This window comes from Scyliorhinus canicula, chromosome 3, assembly GCF_902713615.1.
Source record: "Scyliorhinus canicula chromosome 3, sScyCan1.1, whole genome shotgun sequence".
In the NCBI taxonomy this organism is placed as follows: domain Eukaryota; kingdom Metazoa; phylum Chordata; class Chondrichthyes; order Carcharhiniformes; family Scyliorhinidae; genus Scyliorhinus; species Scyliorhinus canicula.
Window position 1 is genome coordinate 4,332,462 of NC_052148.1, and position 15,423 is coordinate 4,347,884.

Genomic DNA, 15,423 nt, shown 5'->3' on the forward strand with positions numbered 1-15,423 from the left:
AGCCGCATGAAATGGTGACCTCCCCATGGTCCAAAGTTAGTGTTAACCTCTTTCATGCAAAGGGCCGAGACTATGTCCTCCTAGTGGACTACTTTTCCAACTACCCCGAGGTGGTCAGACTGACTGACCTCACCTCAGCAACAGTAATCAAGGCATGCAAGGCGACTTTTGCCTGGCATGGCATCCCATTCACAGTTATGACTGACAACGGCCCTTGCTTCTTCAGCCAGGAGTGGACAAATTTTGCCTGGCTGTACAATTTTAGGCACGTCACATTCGACTACCCCCAGTCGAATGGGAAGGCTGAAAAAGGGGTCCACATCGTTATAAGACTGTTGTGCAAAATTGCTGAATCGGGTTCAGATTACAACCTGGCACTGTTAGCCTACAGGGCGACTCCTTTGTCCTCTGGCCTGTCCCCAGCACAGCTCCTAATGAACCGCACACTGCGAATAACGGTGCCGTCTATCCACATCCCGGACCTTGACAACTTCCTGGTCCTACAGAGGATGCATCAGTCTCGGGCCCTATGCAAGTCAGCGTACGATGCCCACGCCACAGATCTCCCTGACCTGGTCCCTGCTGACCGAGTCCGTGTTCAGCTACCTGACGATGGCTGGTCTGCCACGGCTGTGGTGGTTAAGCAAGTCGCCCCGAGATCGTTCCTCGTTCACATGCCTGATGGCTCCTTTCTTCGGCATAATAGGCGACTGCGGCGACTTCCACCCCGCCACCTAACCGTGATGTCCCGCCTCGCACGCTGGTTCCTCAGGACCAGCCCTTCCACGAGGCCACCGATCTGCCAGTTATTCCACCGACCTCTGCATTGGAGGCAGTTCCTCCCGTTCAAGTGCAGGCGGCCCCTGACCCACCCTTGAGTCGGTCAACCAGAATTTGTCACCCGCCACAGAGACTGAATTTATAGACTGAATGTTGCATTACCTTGTGACCCGTTTACACATCTGTACAGATTGTTTTTTTCTAATGTGTTATCTGCCCTCTATCTGCACTAGACCTATCGGCACTTCCCATGTAAATACGTTCGCATAGTTTTGTATATAGTCAGGCTCCTGTACACACACACTCACTATTTATTGACCTGAACACATTTTGTTTTTTAAAAAAAGGGGGGGAGATGTCATAATATACATCCAGGTATAAGATGGTGCACAGACAGGCAGTGATTGACACACAGGATGACCAGTGAACACACAGAACACAGCAGCCAATCACCAGACAGGACACGGCCACTATAAAGCCAGAGGGCACTAGTTTTCCCGCTCTCTCTGGATGCAGCCTCTGAGACAGACAGAGCTTGTGAGCAACAACTAGAACATCCACCATGTGGTAGTAAGATAGTCTGGTCAGGTTAGTCTCAGGTCTCCAGTCAACTCAGCATAGTGTCAACCCACAGTTAAAGCATGTTTCCGATAGGTAAGAGTTCAATAAAATCGAGTTGCATTTCTTCAAGTGTTGGAAGCCTGTCTCTCTCAGTGCTGCAGTAAACGCAGTCCTCGCAGAACCCAGCTTACCCAACACATCAGGACCCTGGAGCTGTGAACCAACAGTGCAACTCACTGTGCTACCCATGCCACCCATCTGGCAGCCTCCTTCTTGGGCCGGGGCACAGGTCACACTCCTCTCCTCCATGGCATCCAGGAGGATCTGTAGCTCGACGTCGGTGATACGGGCTGCCACTCTCATTGCTGCCATTTTGTTTGCCAGGATGGTGTGTGTGGGGAGTGGAGCTGGGATGGGGAGTGGAGCTGGGATGGGGAGTGGAGCTGGGATAGGGAGTGGAGCTGGGATGGGGAGTGTGGGGAGAGGAGCTGGGATGGGGAGTGGAGCTGGGATGGGGAGTGTGGGGAGAGGAGCTGGGATGGGGAGTGGAGCTGGGATGGGGAGTGTGGGGAGTGGAGCTGGGATGGGGAGTGGGGCTGGGATGGGGAGTGGAGCTGGGATGGGGAGTGGGGCTGGGATGGGGAGTGTGGGGAGTGGAGCTGGGATGGGGAGTGGAGCTGGGATGGGGAGTGTGGGGAGTGGAGCTGGGATGGGGAGTGGGGCTGGGATGGGGCGTGGAGCTGGGATGGGGAGTGGAGCTGGGATGGGGAGTGGAGCTGGGATGGGGAGAGGAGCTGGGATGGGGAGTGGGGCTGGGATGGGGAGTGGAGCTGGGATGGGGAGTGTGGGGAGTGGAGCTGGGATGGGGAGTGGAGCTGGGATGGGGAGTGGAGCTGGGATGGGGAGTGGAGCTGGGATGGTGTGTGTGTGTGTGGGGGGGGGGTGAAATGTATATTCGCGGCTGCAGCTTGTTAGCCTCCCAAGTGTCAATCCTGAACCCTGCGAATCCGGCACTGTTTCCCATTGGAATCGATTGTGTTCCACGTGGCCCTAGAGGAGAGACCTGATAGAGGTCTACAAGATTATGAGGGGCATGGATAGAGTGGATGTGCAGGCACTCTTTCCCAAGGTGGGGGGGGTCAGTCACCAGGGGGCATATGTTTAAGGTCCGTGGGGCAAAGTTTAGAGAAGATGTGCGAGGCTGGTTTTTTACACAGAGGGTGGTGAGTGCCTGGAACGTGTTGCCAGGGGAGGTTGTGGGAGCAGATACATTAACGGCGTTCAAAAGGCATCTTGACAAACACATGGATAGGGTGGGTATAGAGGGATACGGCACAAGGAAGTGCTGAGGGGTTTGGACAAGGGTGATATCATGACCGATACAGGCTTGGAGGGCTGAAGGGCCTGTTCCTGTGCTGTCTAGTTCTTTATTCTTTCATAGATTCATAAAATTTACAATGCAGAACCTGCACCGGCCCTCGGATAGAGCACCCTACCCAAGCCCAAACCCTCACCCTATTCCCTGTAACCCAGTAACCCCCAGCTAACCTTTGTTATTTGGTGCTGGTGCTAGCCCCTTAACAGTAACAGAATCAGTACACATGTGTCGCCAGTTTTTCTGTATCCACAGATTCTGCGTTGGCATCAAGACTTTGTCTCAGAAACAGAGAATCCCACCGCAGGACTTGTTGGATAATGAGTTTGGGGAAACGTGTGTCAAAGGTCTGGGTCACGTTCAGATCAAAAAAGAGGATGAGTTGGGCATCGAAATGCTTTAAGGCAGATAAGTCCCTGAGGTCTGTTGGGTTCTACCCCAGAATACTGAGCAAGGCAAGGGAGGAAATTGCTGTGGCCTTGACAGTATTCTTTGTATCCTCACTGGCTGCAGGTGAGGTCACAGAGGACTGGAGGAGAGCTAATGTTCCTTTTTATGAGATAGGTGGCAAGAATAATCCAGGCTTGTGAGCCTTACGTCAGTAGTAGGGAAATTATTGGAGAGGATCCTTCGAGACAGGATCTACTCCTATTTGGAAGCGAATGGATATGTTAGCGAGAGGCAGCATTGTTTGTGAAGGGGAAGTCATGTCTCACTAACTTGATCGATTTTTTCGAGGACGTGACGAAGATGATTGATGAGGAGAGGGCGGTGGATGTTGTCTACATGGACCTCAGTAAGACCTTTGACAAGGTGCCTCAAAGCAGACTGGGACAGAAGGTGAAGTCAATGCAGACTGGGATCAGAGCTGAGCTGCCAAGGTGGATACAGAACTGGCTCAAAGACAGAGGGGAGCAGTAGAAGGCTGCTTTTCTGAATGGAGGGCTGTGACTAGTGGTGTTCCGCAGGATTCAGTGCTGGGACCTTTGCTGTTTGTAATGTATATAAATGATTTGGAGGAAAATGTAACTGGTCTGATTAGTAAGTTTGCAGACCAAAGGTTGGTGGAATTTCGGATAGCGATGAGGACTGTCAGAGGATACAGCAGGATTTAGATCGTTTGGAGACTTGGACGGAGAGATGGCTGATGGAGTTTGTTCGGAACTATAATAATAATCATCATAATTGCCACAAGTAGGCTTACATTGTAATGAAGTTACTGTGAAAAGCCCCTAGTCACCACATTCAGGCACCTGTTCGGGCCACAGAGGGAGAATTCAGAATGTCCAATTCACCTAACAAGCATGTCTTTCGGGACAAGTGGGAGGAAACCGGAGCACCCGGAGGAAACCCATGCAGACACAGGGAGAACGTGCAGTCTCCGCGCCGACAGTGACCCACCCAGGAATTAAACTTGGGATCCTGGCGCTGTGAAGCAACAGTGCTAACCACTGTGGTACCGTGCTGTCCAAATGTGAGGTAATGCATTTTGTAAGGTCCAATACAGGTGGGAAGTATAGAGTATTGACAAGCAGAGGGATCCAGGTGTACAGGTCTCAGGTAACTGAAAGTGGCAGTGAAGGTGGAGAAGGTAGTCAAGAAGGCATACGGCATCCTTGCCTTCATCGGCCAGGGCATTGAGTGTACAAATTGGAAAGGCATACTAATGATGTGTAGAACCTTAATTAGGCCACACTTGGAATACAGTGTTCAATTCTGGTCGCTTATGAGGAGAGGTTGGATGAACAAAGAACAAAGAACAAAGAAAAGTACAGTACAGGAACAGGCTCTTTGGCCCTCCAAACCAGTGGCGACCATGCTGCCTGTCTAACCTAAAACCTTCTACACTTCCGGGTCCCCTTAAACGTCACTATCGTCCCAGCTTCCACCACCTCCTCCAGCAGCGAGTTCCAGGCACCCACTACCCTCTGTGTAAAAAACTTCCCTCACACATCTCCTCTAAACTTTGTCCCTTGCATATCTTAAACCTACCCCCCCCCCCCCCCCCCCCCCCCCAGTAATTGACCCCTCTACCCTGGGAAAAAGCCTCTGACTGTCCACTCTGTCTATGCCCTTCATAATTTTGTAGACTTCTATCAGGTCGCTCCTCAACCTCCCTCGTTCCAGTGAGAACAGACTAAATTTATCGAACCTCTCCTCCCAGCTAATGCGCTCCATACCAGGCAACATCCTGGTAAATCTCTTCTGCACCCTCTCCAAAGCCTCCACATCCTTCTGGTAGTGTGGCAACAGATAAAAGAATTAGAGAATTCAAATCAAACAACTAACATTACAAGAAGTATGTTCGAAACATTGATTTGTTAATTTAATTTAACAATGTAAAACAAGGTATTATACCAAATAATAATAATAATCGCTTATTGTCACACGTCGGCTTCAATGAAGTTACTGTGAAAATCCCATTTCCACCCTTCTTACCTCAACATCCTGTGATGTAACCTATCCACCAAGGTGTCTCCTCAACCTTAAGTACAGTAGGCCTTAGAAGACAAATATTATCAAATTTTAGCCCATCTAATCTGCCAATCCCTTATTTTTCTTGATAAAGTTGTCAGCATGATGGGGATTGATGTACGTTACTTTGCGCCACAGTCTTCCCTCTGCCTCTCTGTATCAATCCATTACGTGTAATGTTGCAGCCACCCATGCCGATGATATCAGCAGCGTTACCCCCGCCAGGTCTCCCAGCGGCGAGGAGTGTATTCAATGGGAAACTCCATTGGCAATGGCGGGAGAAAAAGATCCTGCCACTGGCCAAGGGCGGGCGACCTCCACAAAACACCCGTCGGGCTGCGTGAGATATCCACACATTTTTCCGAATCGGTCCCATGCCTCCTCTTACTACCCTGTCACTGTCCGTAAAATACTTCTGCTTTCCTTTTTACAGCTGTCAATCTCACCTCATGCTCTAGCTTTGCATCTCTGATTTCCTTTTTCACTATAGTCTTCCATTGACTACGGGGAGGCCGTGGCATAGTGGTCTTGTCACTGGGCTGGTACTACGGGGAGGCCGTGGCATAGTGGTCTTGTCACTGGGCTGGTACTACGGGCAGGCCGTGGCATAGTGGTCTTGTCACTGGGCTGGTACTACGGGGAGGCCGTGGCATAGTGGTCTTGTCACTGGGCTGGTACTGCGGGGAGGCCGTGGCATAGTGGTCTTGTCACTGGGCTGGTACTACGGGGAGGCCGTGGCATAGTGGTCTTGTCACTGGGCTGGTAATACGGGGAGGCCGTGGCATAGTGGTCTTGTCACTGGGCTGGTAATACGGGGAGGCCGTGGCATAGTGGTCTTGTCACTGGGCTGGTACTACGGGGAGGCCGTGGCATAGTGGTCTTGTCACTGGGCTGGTACTACGGGGAGGCCGTGGCATAGTGGTCTTGTCACTGGGCTGGTACTGCGGGGAGGCCGTGGCATAGTGGTCTTGTCACTGGGCTGGTAATACGGGGAGGCCGTGGCATAGTGGTCTTGTCACTGGGCTGGTACTGCAGAAACCCAGTGTCATTCTCTGAAACCCTGGATTCTAATCCCACCATAACAGATATTGAAGTTCAATAAAAATCTGCAATTAAAAGTCTAACGATGACCATGAAATGATTGTTGTAAAAAAACATCTAGTCCACTAATGTCCTTCAGGGAAGGAAATCTTTTCTTCTCACCTGGTCTGACCTACTTGTGATTCCAAACCAACATGAAAGCCCTCAGGGATATGAGCCAGTGACGCTCAAGAACGAATGCTTTGGATGCTTTGGAGAGGGTGCAGAGGAGGTTCACTAGGATGTTGCCTGGTATGGAGGGTGCTAGCTATGAAGACAGGTTGAGTAGATTAGGATTATTTTCATTAGAAAGACGGAGGTTGAGGGGGGACCTGATTGAGGTCTACAAAATCATGAGAGGTATAGACAGGGTGGATAGCAACAAGCTTTTTCCGCAGAGTGGGGGACTTAATTACTCGGGGTCAGGAGTTCAAGGTGAGTGGAGAAAAGTTTAAGGGAGACGTGCGTGGAAAGTTCTTTATGCAGAGGATGGTGGGTGCCTGGAACACATTGCCGGCGGAGGTGGTAGAGGCGGGCACGATAGCGTAATTTAAGATGTATCCAGACAGATACATGAATGGGCAGGGAACAGAGGGATACAGATCCTTAGAAAACAGACGACAGTTTTAGATAGAGGATCTGGATCGGCGCAGGCTGGGAGGGCCGAAGGACCTGTTCCTGTGCGGTAATTTTTTTTGATCTTTGTTCTTTGAATAATAAAAATTCATATTGGATCATCGGTTTTGGACAAACTGAATCATGAGTGTCACTAACCGTTTTCTTCTCTCCAGTACTACAAACCATTTAACATCCGCATTGCACTGATTGGAGTAGAGGTGTGGACGACCGACCAAATCAAGGTGGACAACAATGCGAAAGAAACCATGAACCGATTCCTCAAGTGGAGACGGTTAAATCTGCTACCACGCATGTACAATGACAATGCTCATCTCATCACGTGAGTAACTGAGACACAACACTCACAAACTAAGCCTGAGCAGGGCTGATGATCCTTTTTTGTCTTTTATCATCGATATGTGTGTTGCTGAGAAGTTCAACATTTATTATCCATCTCCAAAACCTCTTGGGAAAATAGTATCTCATTTCTTTTGAACCACAAATCATCGATACAGCAATCCTGCTGTTAGATTGATTGATTGATATTTATTGTCACATGTACCAAAGTACAGTGAAAAGTATTTTTCTGCGCCCAAGTGGATGTACACAGTACGTACATAGTAAACAACAGAATAATCGACAGAGTCCATTGACAAATAGTACATCGACAAACAGTGATTGGTTACAATATATAAGCAAGAGCAGCATAGGGCATCATGAATAGTGTTCTTACAGGGAACAGATCAGTCCGAGGGGGAGTTGTTGAGGAGTCTAGTAGCTGTGGGGAAGAAGCTGTTCCTATGTCTGGATGTGCGGGTCTTCAGATTTCTGTACCTTCTGCCTGATGGAAGGTTCTGGCAGAGGGCAAAGCCAGGGTGGGAGCGGTCTCTGACAATGCCACACCTCTAGCAAAGCTGTTCCAGTCAAACAACAACACTGGCATCTACCCGACAATGCGGAAAATTGCTCAGGTTATGTCTTTTACACCTACAGTACAGCACAGTACAGGCCCTTCGGCCCACGATGTTGTGCCGACCATTTATCCTAATCTAAGATCAACCTAACCTACACCTCTTCAATTTACTGCTGTCCCTGTGCCTGTCGAAGAGTTGCTTAAAAGTCGTTAATGACTCTGACTCCACCACCTCTGCTGGCAGTGCATTCCACACACCCACCACTCTCTGTGTAAAGAACCTACCCCTGACATCTCCCCTATACCTTCCTCCAATCACCTTAAAATTATGCCACCTCGTGACAGCCATTTCCACCCTGGGGAAAAGTCTCTGGCTATCCACTCTATCCATGCCTCTCATCACCTTGTACACCTCTATCAAGTCACCTCTCTGCCTTCTTCGCTCTAGTGAGAAAAGCCCTAGCTCCCTCAACCTTTCTTCATAAGACATGCCCTCCAGTCCAGGCAGCATCCTGGTAAATCTCCTCTAGAACATAGAACATAGAACACTACAGTGCAGTACGGGCCCTTCGGCCCTCAATGTTGCGCCGACCTGTGAAATCATCTGAAGCCTATCTGACCTACACTATTCCATTTTCATCCATATGTCTATCCAGTGACCACTTAAATGCCCTTAAAGTTGGCGAGTCTACTACTGTTGCAGGCAGGGCATTCCACACCCCTACTACTCTCTGAGTAAAGAAACTGCCTCTGACATCTGTCCTATATCTACCACCCCTCAATTTAAAGCTATGTCCCCTCGTGTTGGTCATCGCCATCCGAGGAAAAAGACTCTCACTGTCCACCCTATCTAACCCTCTGACTATCTTATATGTCTCTATTAAGTCACCTCTCAGCCTTCTCCTCTCTAACGAAAACAACCTCAATTCCCTGAGCCTTTCCTCGTAAGACCTTCCCTCCATACCAGGCAACATCCTAGTAAATCTCCTCTGAACCCTTTCCAAAGCTTCCACATCCTTCCTATAATGTGGTGACCAGAACAGCACGCAGTACTCCAGGTGCGGCCGCACCAGAGTTATGTACAGCTGCAGCATGACCTTGTGGTTCCGAAACTCAATCCCCCTGCTTATAAAGGCTAGCACACCATATGCCTTCTTAACAGCCCTATTAACCTGGGTGGCAACTTTCAGGGATTTATGTACCTGGATGCCGAGATCTCTCTGTTCATCTACACTACCAAGAATATTGCCATTAGCCCAGTACTCTGCATTCCTGTTACTCCTTCCAAAGTGAACCACCTCACACTTTTCCGCATTAAACTCCATCTGCCACCTCTCAGCCCAGCTCTGCAGCTTATCTATGTCCCTCTGTATCCTATAACATCCTTCAGCACTATCCACAACTCCACCGACCTTCGTGTCATCTGCAAATTTACTAACCCATCCTTCTACACCCTCTTCCAGGTCATTTATAAAAATGACAAACAGCAGTGGCCCCAAAACAGATCCTTGAAGTACACCACTAGTAACTGAACTCCAGAATGAACATTTGCCATCAACCACCACCCTCTGTCTTCTTTCAGCTAGCCAATTACTGATCCAAACCGCTAAATCACCTTCAATTCCATACTTCCTTATTTTCTGCAATAGCCTACCGTGGGGAACCTTATCAAACACCTTACTGAAATCCATATACACCACATCAACAGCTTTACCCTGATCCACCTGTTTGGTCACCTTCTCAAAAAACTCAATAAGGTTTGTGAGGCATGACCTACCCTTCACAAAACCGTGTTGACTATCGCTAATCAACTTGTTCTTTTCAAGATGATTATAAACCCTATCTCTTATAACCTTTTCCAACATTTTACCCACAACCGAAGTAAGGCTCACAGGTCTATAATTACCAGGGTTGTCTCTACTCCCCTTCTTGAACAAGGGGACAACATTTGCTATCCTCCAGTCTTCCGGCACTACTCCTGTCGACAAAGACGACATAAAGATCAAGGACAAAGGCTCTGCAGTCTCCTCCCTGGCTTCCCAGAGAATCCTAGGATAAATCCCATCTGGCCCAGGGGACTTATCTATTTTGACATTTTCTAAAATTGCTAACACCTCCTCCTTTTGAACCTCCATTCCATCTAGCCTGGTCGACTGAACCTGAGTGTTCTCCTCGACAACATTGTCTTTCTCCAGTGTAAACACTGACAAAAAATATCCATTTAATGCTTCCCCTATCTCCTCTGATTCCACACACAGCTTTCCACTACTATCCTTGATTGGCCCTAATCTTACTCTAGTCATTCTTTTGTTCCTGATATACCTATAGAAAGCCATAGGGTTTTCCTTGATCCTATCCGCCAACGACTTTTCGTGTCCTCTCCTCGCTCTTCTTAACTCTCCCTTTAGGTCCTTCCTGGCTAACTTGTAACTCTCAAGTGCCCGAACTGAGCCTTCATGTCTCATCCTAACATAAGCCTTCTTCTTCCTCTTGACAAGTGCTTCAACTTCCTTAGTAAACCACAGTTCCCTTGCTCGACATCTTCCTCCCTGCCTGACAGGTACATACTTATCAAGGACACGCAGTAGCTGTTCCTTGAAAAAGCTCCACATTTCGATTGTACCCATCCCCTGCAGTTTCCTTCCCCATCCTATACATCCTAAATCTTGCCGAATAGCATCATAATTGCCTTTTCCCCAGCTATAATTCTTGCCTTGCGGTATAAACCTATTCCTGCCCATTGCTAAAGTAAACATAAACGAGTTGTGATCACTATCACCAAAGTGCTCACCTACATCTAAATCTAACACCTGGCCGGGTTCATTACCCAGTACCAAATCCAATGTGGCCTCGCCCCTTGTTGGCCTGTCTACATACTGTGTCAGAAAACCCTCCTGCACACACTGCACAAAAACTGACCCATCTATAGTACTCGAACTATAGTATTTCCAGTCAATATTTGGAAAGTTAAAGTCCCCCATAACAACTACCCTGTTACTCTCGCTCCTGTCGAGAATCATCTTTGCAATCCTTTCCTCTACATCTCTGGAACTATTCGGAGGTCTATAGACAACTCCCAACAGGGTGACCTCTCCTCTACTGTTCCTAACCTCGACCCATACTGCCTCAGTAGACGAATCCTCAAGCGTCCTTTCTACCGCCGTAATACTTTCCTTGATTAACAATGCCACACCGCCCCCTCTTTTACCATCTTCTCTGTTCTTACAGAAACATCTAAATCCTGGAACCTGCAACAACCATTCCTGTCCCTGCTCTACCCATGTCTCAGAAATCGCCACAACATCGAGATCCCAGGTACCAACCCATGCTGCAAGCTCACCCACCTTATTCCGGATGCTCCTGGCGTTGAAGTAGACACACTTCAAACCAGCGTCCTGCTTGCCGGTGCCCTCTTTCGAACTTTTAACCCTATCCCTGACCTCACTACTCTCAACATCCTGTACACTGGGACTACAATTTAGGTTCCCATCCCCCTGCTGAATTAGTTTAAACCCCCCCCGAAGAGCACTAGCAAATCTCCCCCCCAGGATATTGGTACCCCTCTGGTTCAGGTGAAGACCATCCTGTTTGTAGAGGTCCCACCTACCCCAGAATGAGCCCCAATTATCCAGGAAACCAAAACCCTCCCTCCTGCACCATCCCTGTAGCCACGTGTTCAACTCCTCTCTCTCCTTATTTCTCACTTCGCTAGCACGTGGCACGGGTAACAACCCAGAGATAACAACTCTGTTTGTTCTAGCTCTCAGCTTCCACCCTAGCTCCCTGAATTTCTGTCTCAAATCCCCATCTCTCTTCCTACCTATGTCGTTGGTACCTATGTGGACCACGACTTGGGGCTGCTCCCCCTCCCCCTTAAGGATCCCAAAAACACAATCAGAGACATCACGAACCCTGGCACCTGGGAGGCAACACACCAACCGTGAGTCTCTTTCGTTCCCACAGAACCTCCTGTCTGTTCCTCTAACTATGGAGTCCCCAATGACAAGTGCTCTGTTCCTCTTCTCCCTTCCCTTCTGAGCAACAGGGACAGACTCTGTGCCAGAGACCTGCGCCCTATTGCTTACCCCTGGTAAGTCGTCCCCCGCAACAGTATCCAAAACGGTATACTTGTTATAGAGGGGAACGACCACAGGGGATCCCTGCACTGCCTGCCGGTTCCCTCTCCCTCCCCTGACGGTAACCCATCGACTTTCTTCTTTTACCTGAGGTGTGACTACCTCCCTATAACTCCTCTCAATAACCTCCTCCGCCTCCCGAATGATCCGAAGTTCATCCAGCTCCAGCTCCAGGTCCCTAATGCGGCTCTCGAGGAGCTGGAGTTGGGTGCACTTCTCTGTACCCTCTCCAAAGCATCCACATCCTTTCTATAATGAGGCAACCAGAACTGACACAATATTCCAAACGTGGTCTAACTAGAGTTTTATAAAGCTGCAGCATAATCTCATGGCTCTTAAACTCAATCCCCCTGTTAATGAAAGCCAACACACCAAACGTCTTCTTAACAACCCTATCAACCTGGGTGGCAACTTTGAGGGATCTATGTACGTGGATCCCAAGATCCCTCTGTTCCTCCACACCTCCAAGAATCCTGCCTTTGACCCTGTATTCAGCATTCAAATTCGACCTTCCAAAATGAATCCCTTCACATTTATCGAGGCTGAACTCCATCTGCCACTTCTCAGCCCAGCACTGCGTCCTGTTGTAACCTGTAACAACCCTCAACACTATCTACAACTCCCCCAACCTTCATGTCATCGGCAAACTTACCAACCCACCCTTCCACTTCCTCATCCAAGTCATTTATAAAAACCACAAAGAGCAGAGGTCCCAGAACAGATCCTTGCGGGACACCACTGGTCACCGACCTCCAGGCAAAATATATTCCATCCACTACCACTCGCTGTCTTCTTTCGGCCAGCCAATTATGTATCCAGACAGCCAAATTTCCCTGTATTCCATGCCCCCTAACTTTCTGAATGACCCTATCTTGGGGAACCTTATCAAATGCCTTACTGAAATCCATATACACCACATCCACCTTCATCAACGTGGTCGCTGTTCTGAAGGCTGGGTATTTTGCTGCAAACAATTGCTTGTTTGAGGTTGCGCATTTGTTTGAAGGCAAATAGTGTGGGTGTGGGGATGACTTTGGCAAGATGTTCGTCTTCATCGATGACGTGTTGAAGGCTGCGAAGAAGATGTTGTAGTTTCTCTGCTCCGGGGAAGTGCTGTTCTCATGAGCAACAAGGTCCCTCTCTCTAGTGAATACTGAAGCAAATATTCATTTTGGGCCTCCCCCATCTCCTCAGACCCTGGGCACAAGTTCCCTCCACTATGCCTGATCAGCCCTACTCTCATTCTGATCATCCTTTTATTTCTCACATAAGTGTAGAACGCCTTTGGATTTTCCCTAATCCTTCCCACCAGGGCTTTCTCATGCCCCCTTCTAGCTCTCCTCAGTCCATTTCTGAGTTCCTTCCTGGCTACCTTGTAACCCTCCAGAGCCGAGACAGAACCTTGCTTCCTCAACCTTACATAAGCTTCCTTCTTCCTCTTGACTAGAAGCTCCACTTCTCTTGTCATCCAAGGCTCCTTCACTTTACCATTCCTTTTTTGTCTCACTGGGACAAAATAATTCAGCACTCGCAGCAAGTGCTCCTTAAACAACCCCCACATTACTGTTGTGGACTTCCCCAAGAACAATTGTTCCCACTTTATGCTCCTGTCTCATTGCAGTATAATTTTCCCTCCCCCAATTAGGGGCAGCAGGGTAGCATGGTGGTTAGCATAAATGCTTCACAGCTCCAGGGTCCCAGGTTCGATTCCCGGCTGGGTCACTGTCTGTGTGGAGTCTGCACGTCCTCCCCCTGTGTGCGTGGGTTTCCTCCGGGTGCTCCGGTTTCCTCCCACAGTCCAAAGATGTGCGGGTTAGGTGGATTGGCCATGCTAAATTGCCCGTAGTGTCCTAATAAAAGTAAGGTTAAGGGGGGGGGTTGTTGGGTTACGGGTATAGGGTGGATACGTGGGTTGAATAGGGTGATCATGGCTCGGCACAACATTGAGGGCCGAAGGGCCTGTTCTGTGCTGTACTGTTCTATGTTCTATGTTCTAATTAACGACCTTCCAATACTGTCTGTTCCTATCCCTCTCCATGACTATGGTCAAGTAGTTGTGGTCACTGTCACCGAAATGCTCTCCCACCGAGACATCTGACACCTGGCCTGGTTCATTGCCGAGCACCAAGTCCAATATGGCCTCCCCCTAGTCGACTTATCTACATATTGAGGCAGGAATCCTTCCTGTACACATCTGACAAAATCTGCCCCATCCAAACCATTTGCACTGAGCAGGTTCCAGTCAATATTAGGGAAGTTGAAGTCACCCATGACAACAACTCTGTTACTTCTGCACCTTTCCAAGATCTGCCGCCCAATCTGTTCGGGTCTGGGATCTCCTGCCATGTCTTAAACCTTTGGTTAACTTATACAACTACAATGCCAAAAAACAACAAAAAAAATAGACAAATGAAAAGGAAAGAAAAACTACTTTCCAGTCACCACTGCTACGACAAGTGTTGTAAGACTTCTTACTGTGCCCACCCCAGTCGAACGCCGGCATCTCCACATCATGGCAACTATACAAGGCATTGATGAGACCACACGGAGTATTGTGCACAATTGTGGTCCCTTGATTTGATGAAAGATACAAAGATACATAGAAGATAGGAGCAGGAGGAGGCCTTTTGGCCCTTCGAGCCTGCTCCACAATTCATCACTATCATGGCTGATCATCTAACTCAATAGCCTAATCCTGTTTTCTCCCCATAGCCTTTGATCCCATTCTCACCAAGTGCTATCCAGCCGCCTCTTGAATATATTCAATGATTTAGCATCAACTGCTTCCTGTGATAATGAATTCCACAGAGTCACCACTCTTTGTGTGAAGAAATGTCTCCTTATCTCTGTCCGAAATGGTTTACCCTGAATCCTCAGACTGTGACACCTGGTTCTGGACACACCCATCATTGGTAACATCTTCCCTGCATCTACCCTGTCTAGTCCTGTTAGAATTTTATAATACTCTATGAGATCCCCCCTCATTCTTCTGAACTCAAGCGAGAACAATCCCAAGCTAGTCAATCCCTCCTCATACGTCAGTCCCGCCATCTCAGGAATCAGTCTGGTAAACCTTCAATGCACTCCCTCGAGAGCAAGAAAACCCTTCCTCAGAGAAGGAGACCAAAACTGCAGACAATATTCCAAGTGTGGCCCCACCAAGGCCCTGTACAATTGCAGCAACCCATCCCTGCTTCTCTACTCAAAACCTCTCGCAATGAAGGCCAACATACCATTAGCCTTCTTTACCGCCTGCTGTCCCTGCATGCTTACCTTCAGCGAATGGTGCACAAGGACACCCAGGTCCCGCTGCACAGTCCCCTCTCCCAATTTACAACCATTCAGCTAGTGATCTGCCTTCCTGTTTTTGCTTCCAAACTGAATAACCTCACACTTATCCAAATTATACTGCATCTGCCATTGATTTCCCACTCGCCCAACCTGTCCAGATCTTTCTGTAGGATCCCTGCATCCTCGTCACAATT

General features: G+C 48.7%; 1 protein-coding gene across 1 annotated transcript in view; it reads left to right on the top strand.

Annotated features, from left to right (window-relative positions):
• LOC119963597 (disintegrin and metalloproteinase domain-containing protein 12-like) overlaps positions 1-15,423 on the top strand; it is a 604,211-nt gene that overhangs the window by 415,161 nt on the left and 173,627 nt on the right. Inside the window, exon 10 of the mRNA XM_038792928.1 lies at positions 7,063-7,229. Coding sequence (XP_038648856.1) covers positions 7,063-7,229 — 167 coding nt within the window. The remainder of the gene's footprint in view (positions 1-7,062; positions 7,230-15,423) is intronic.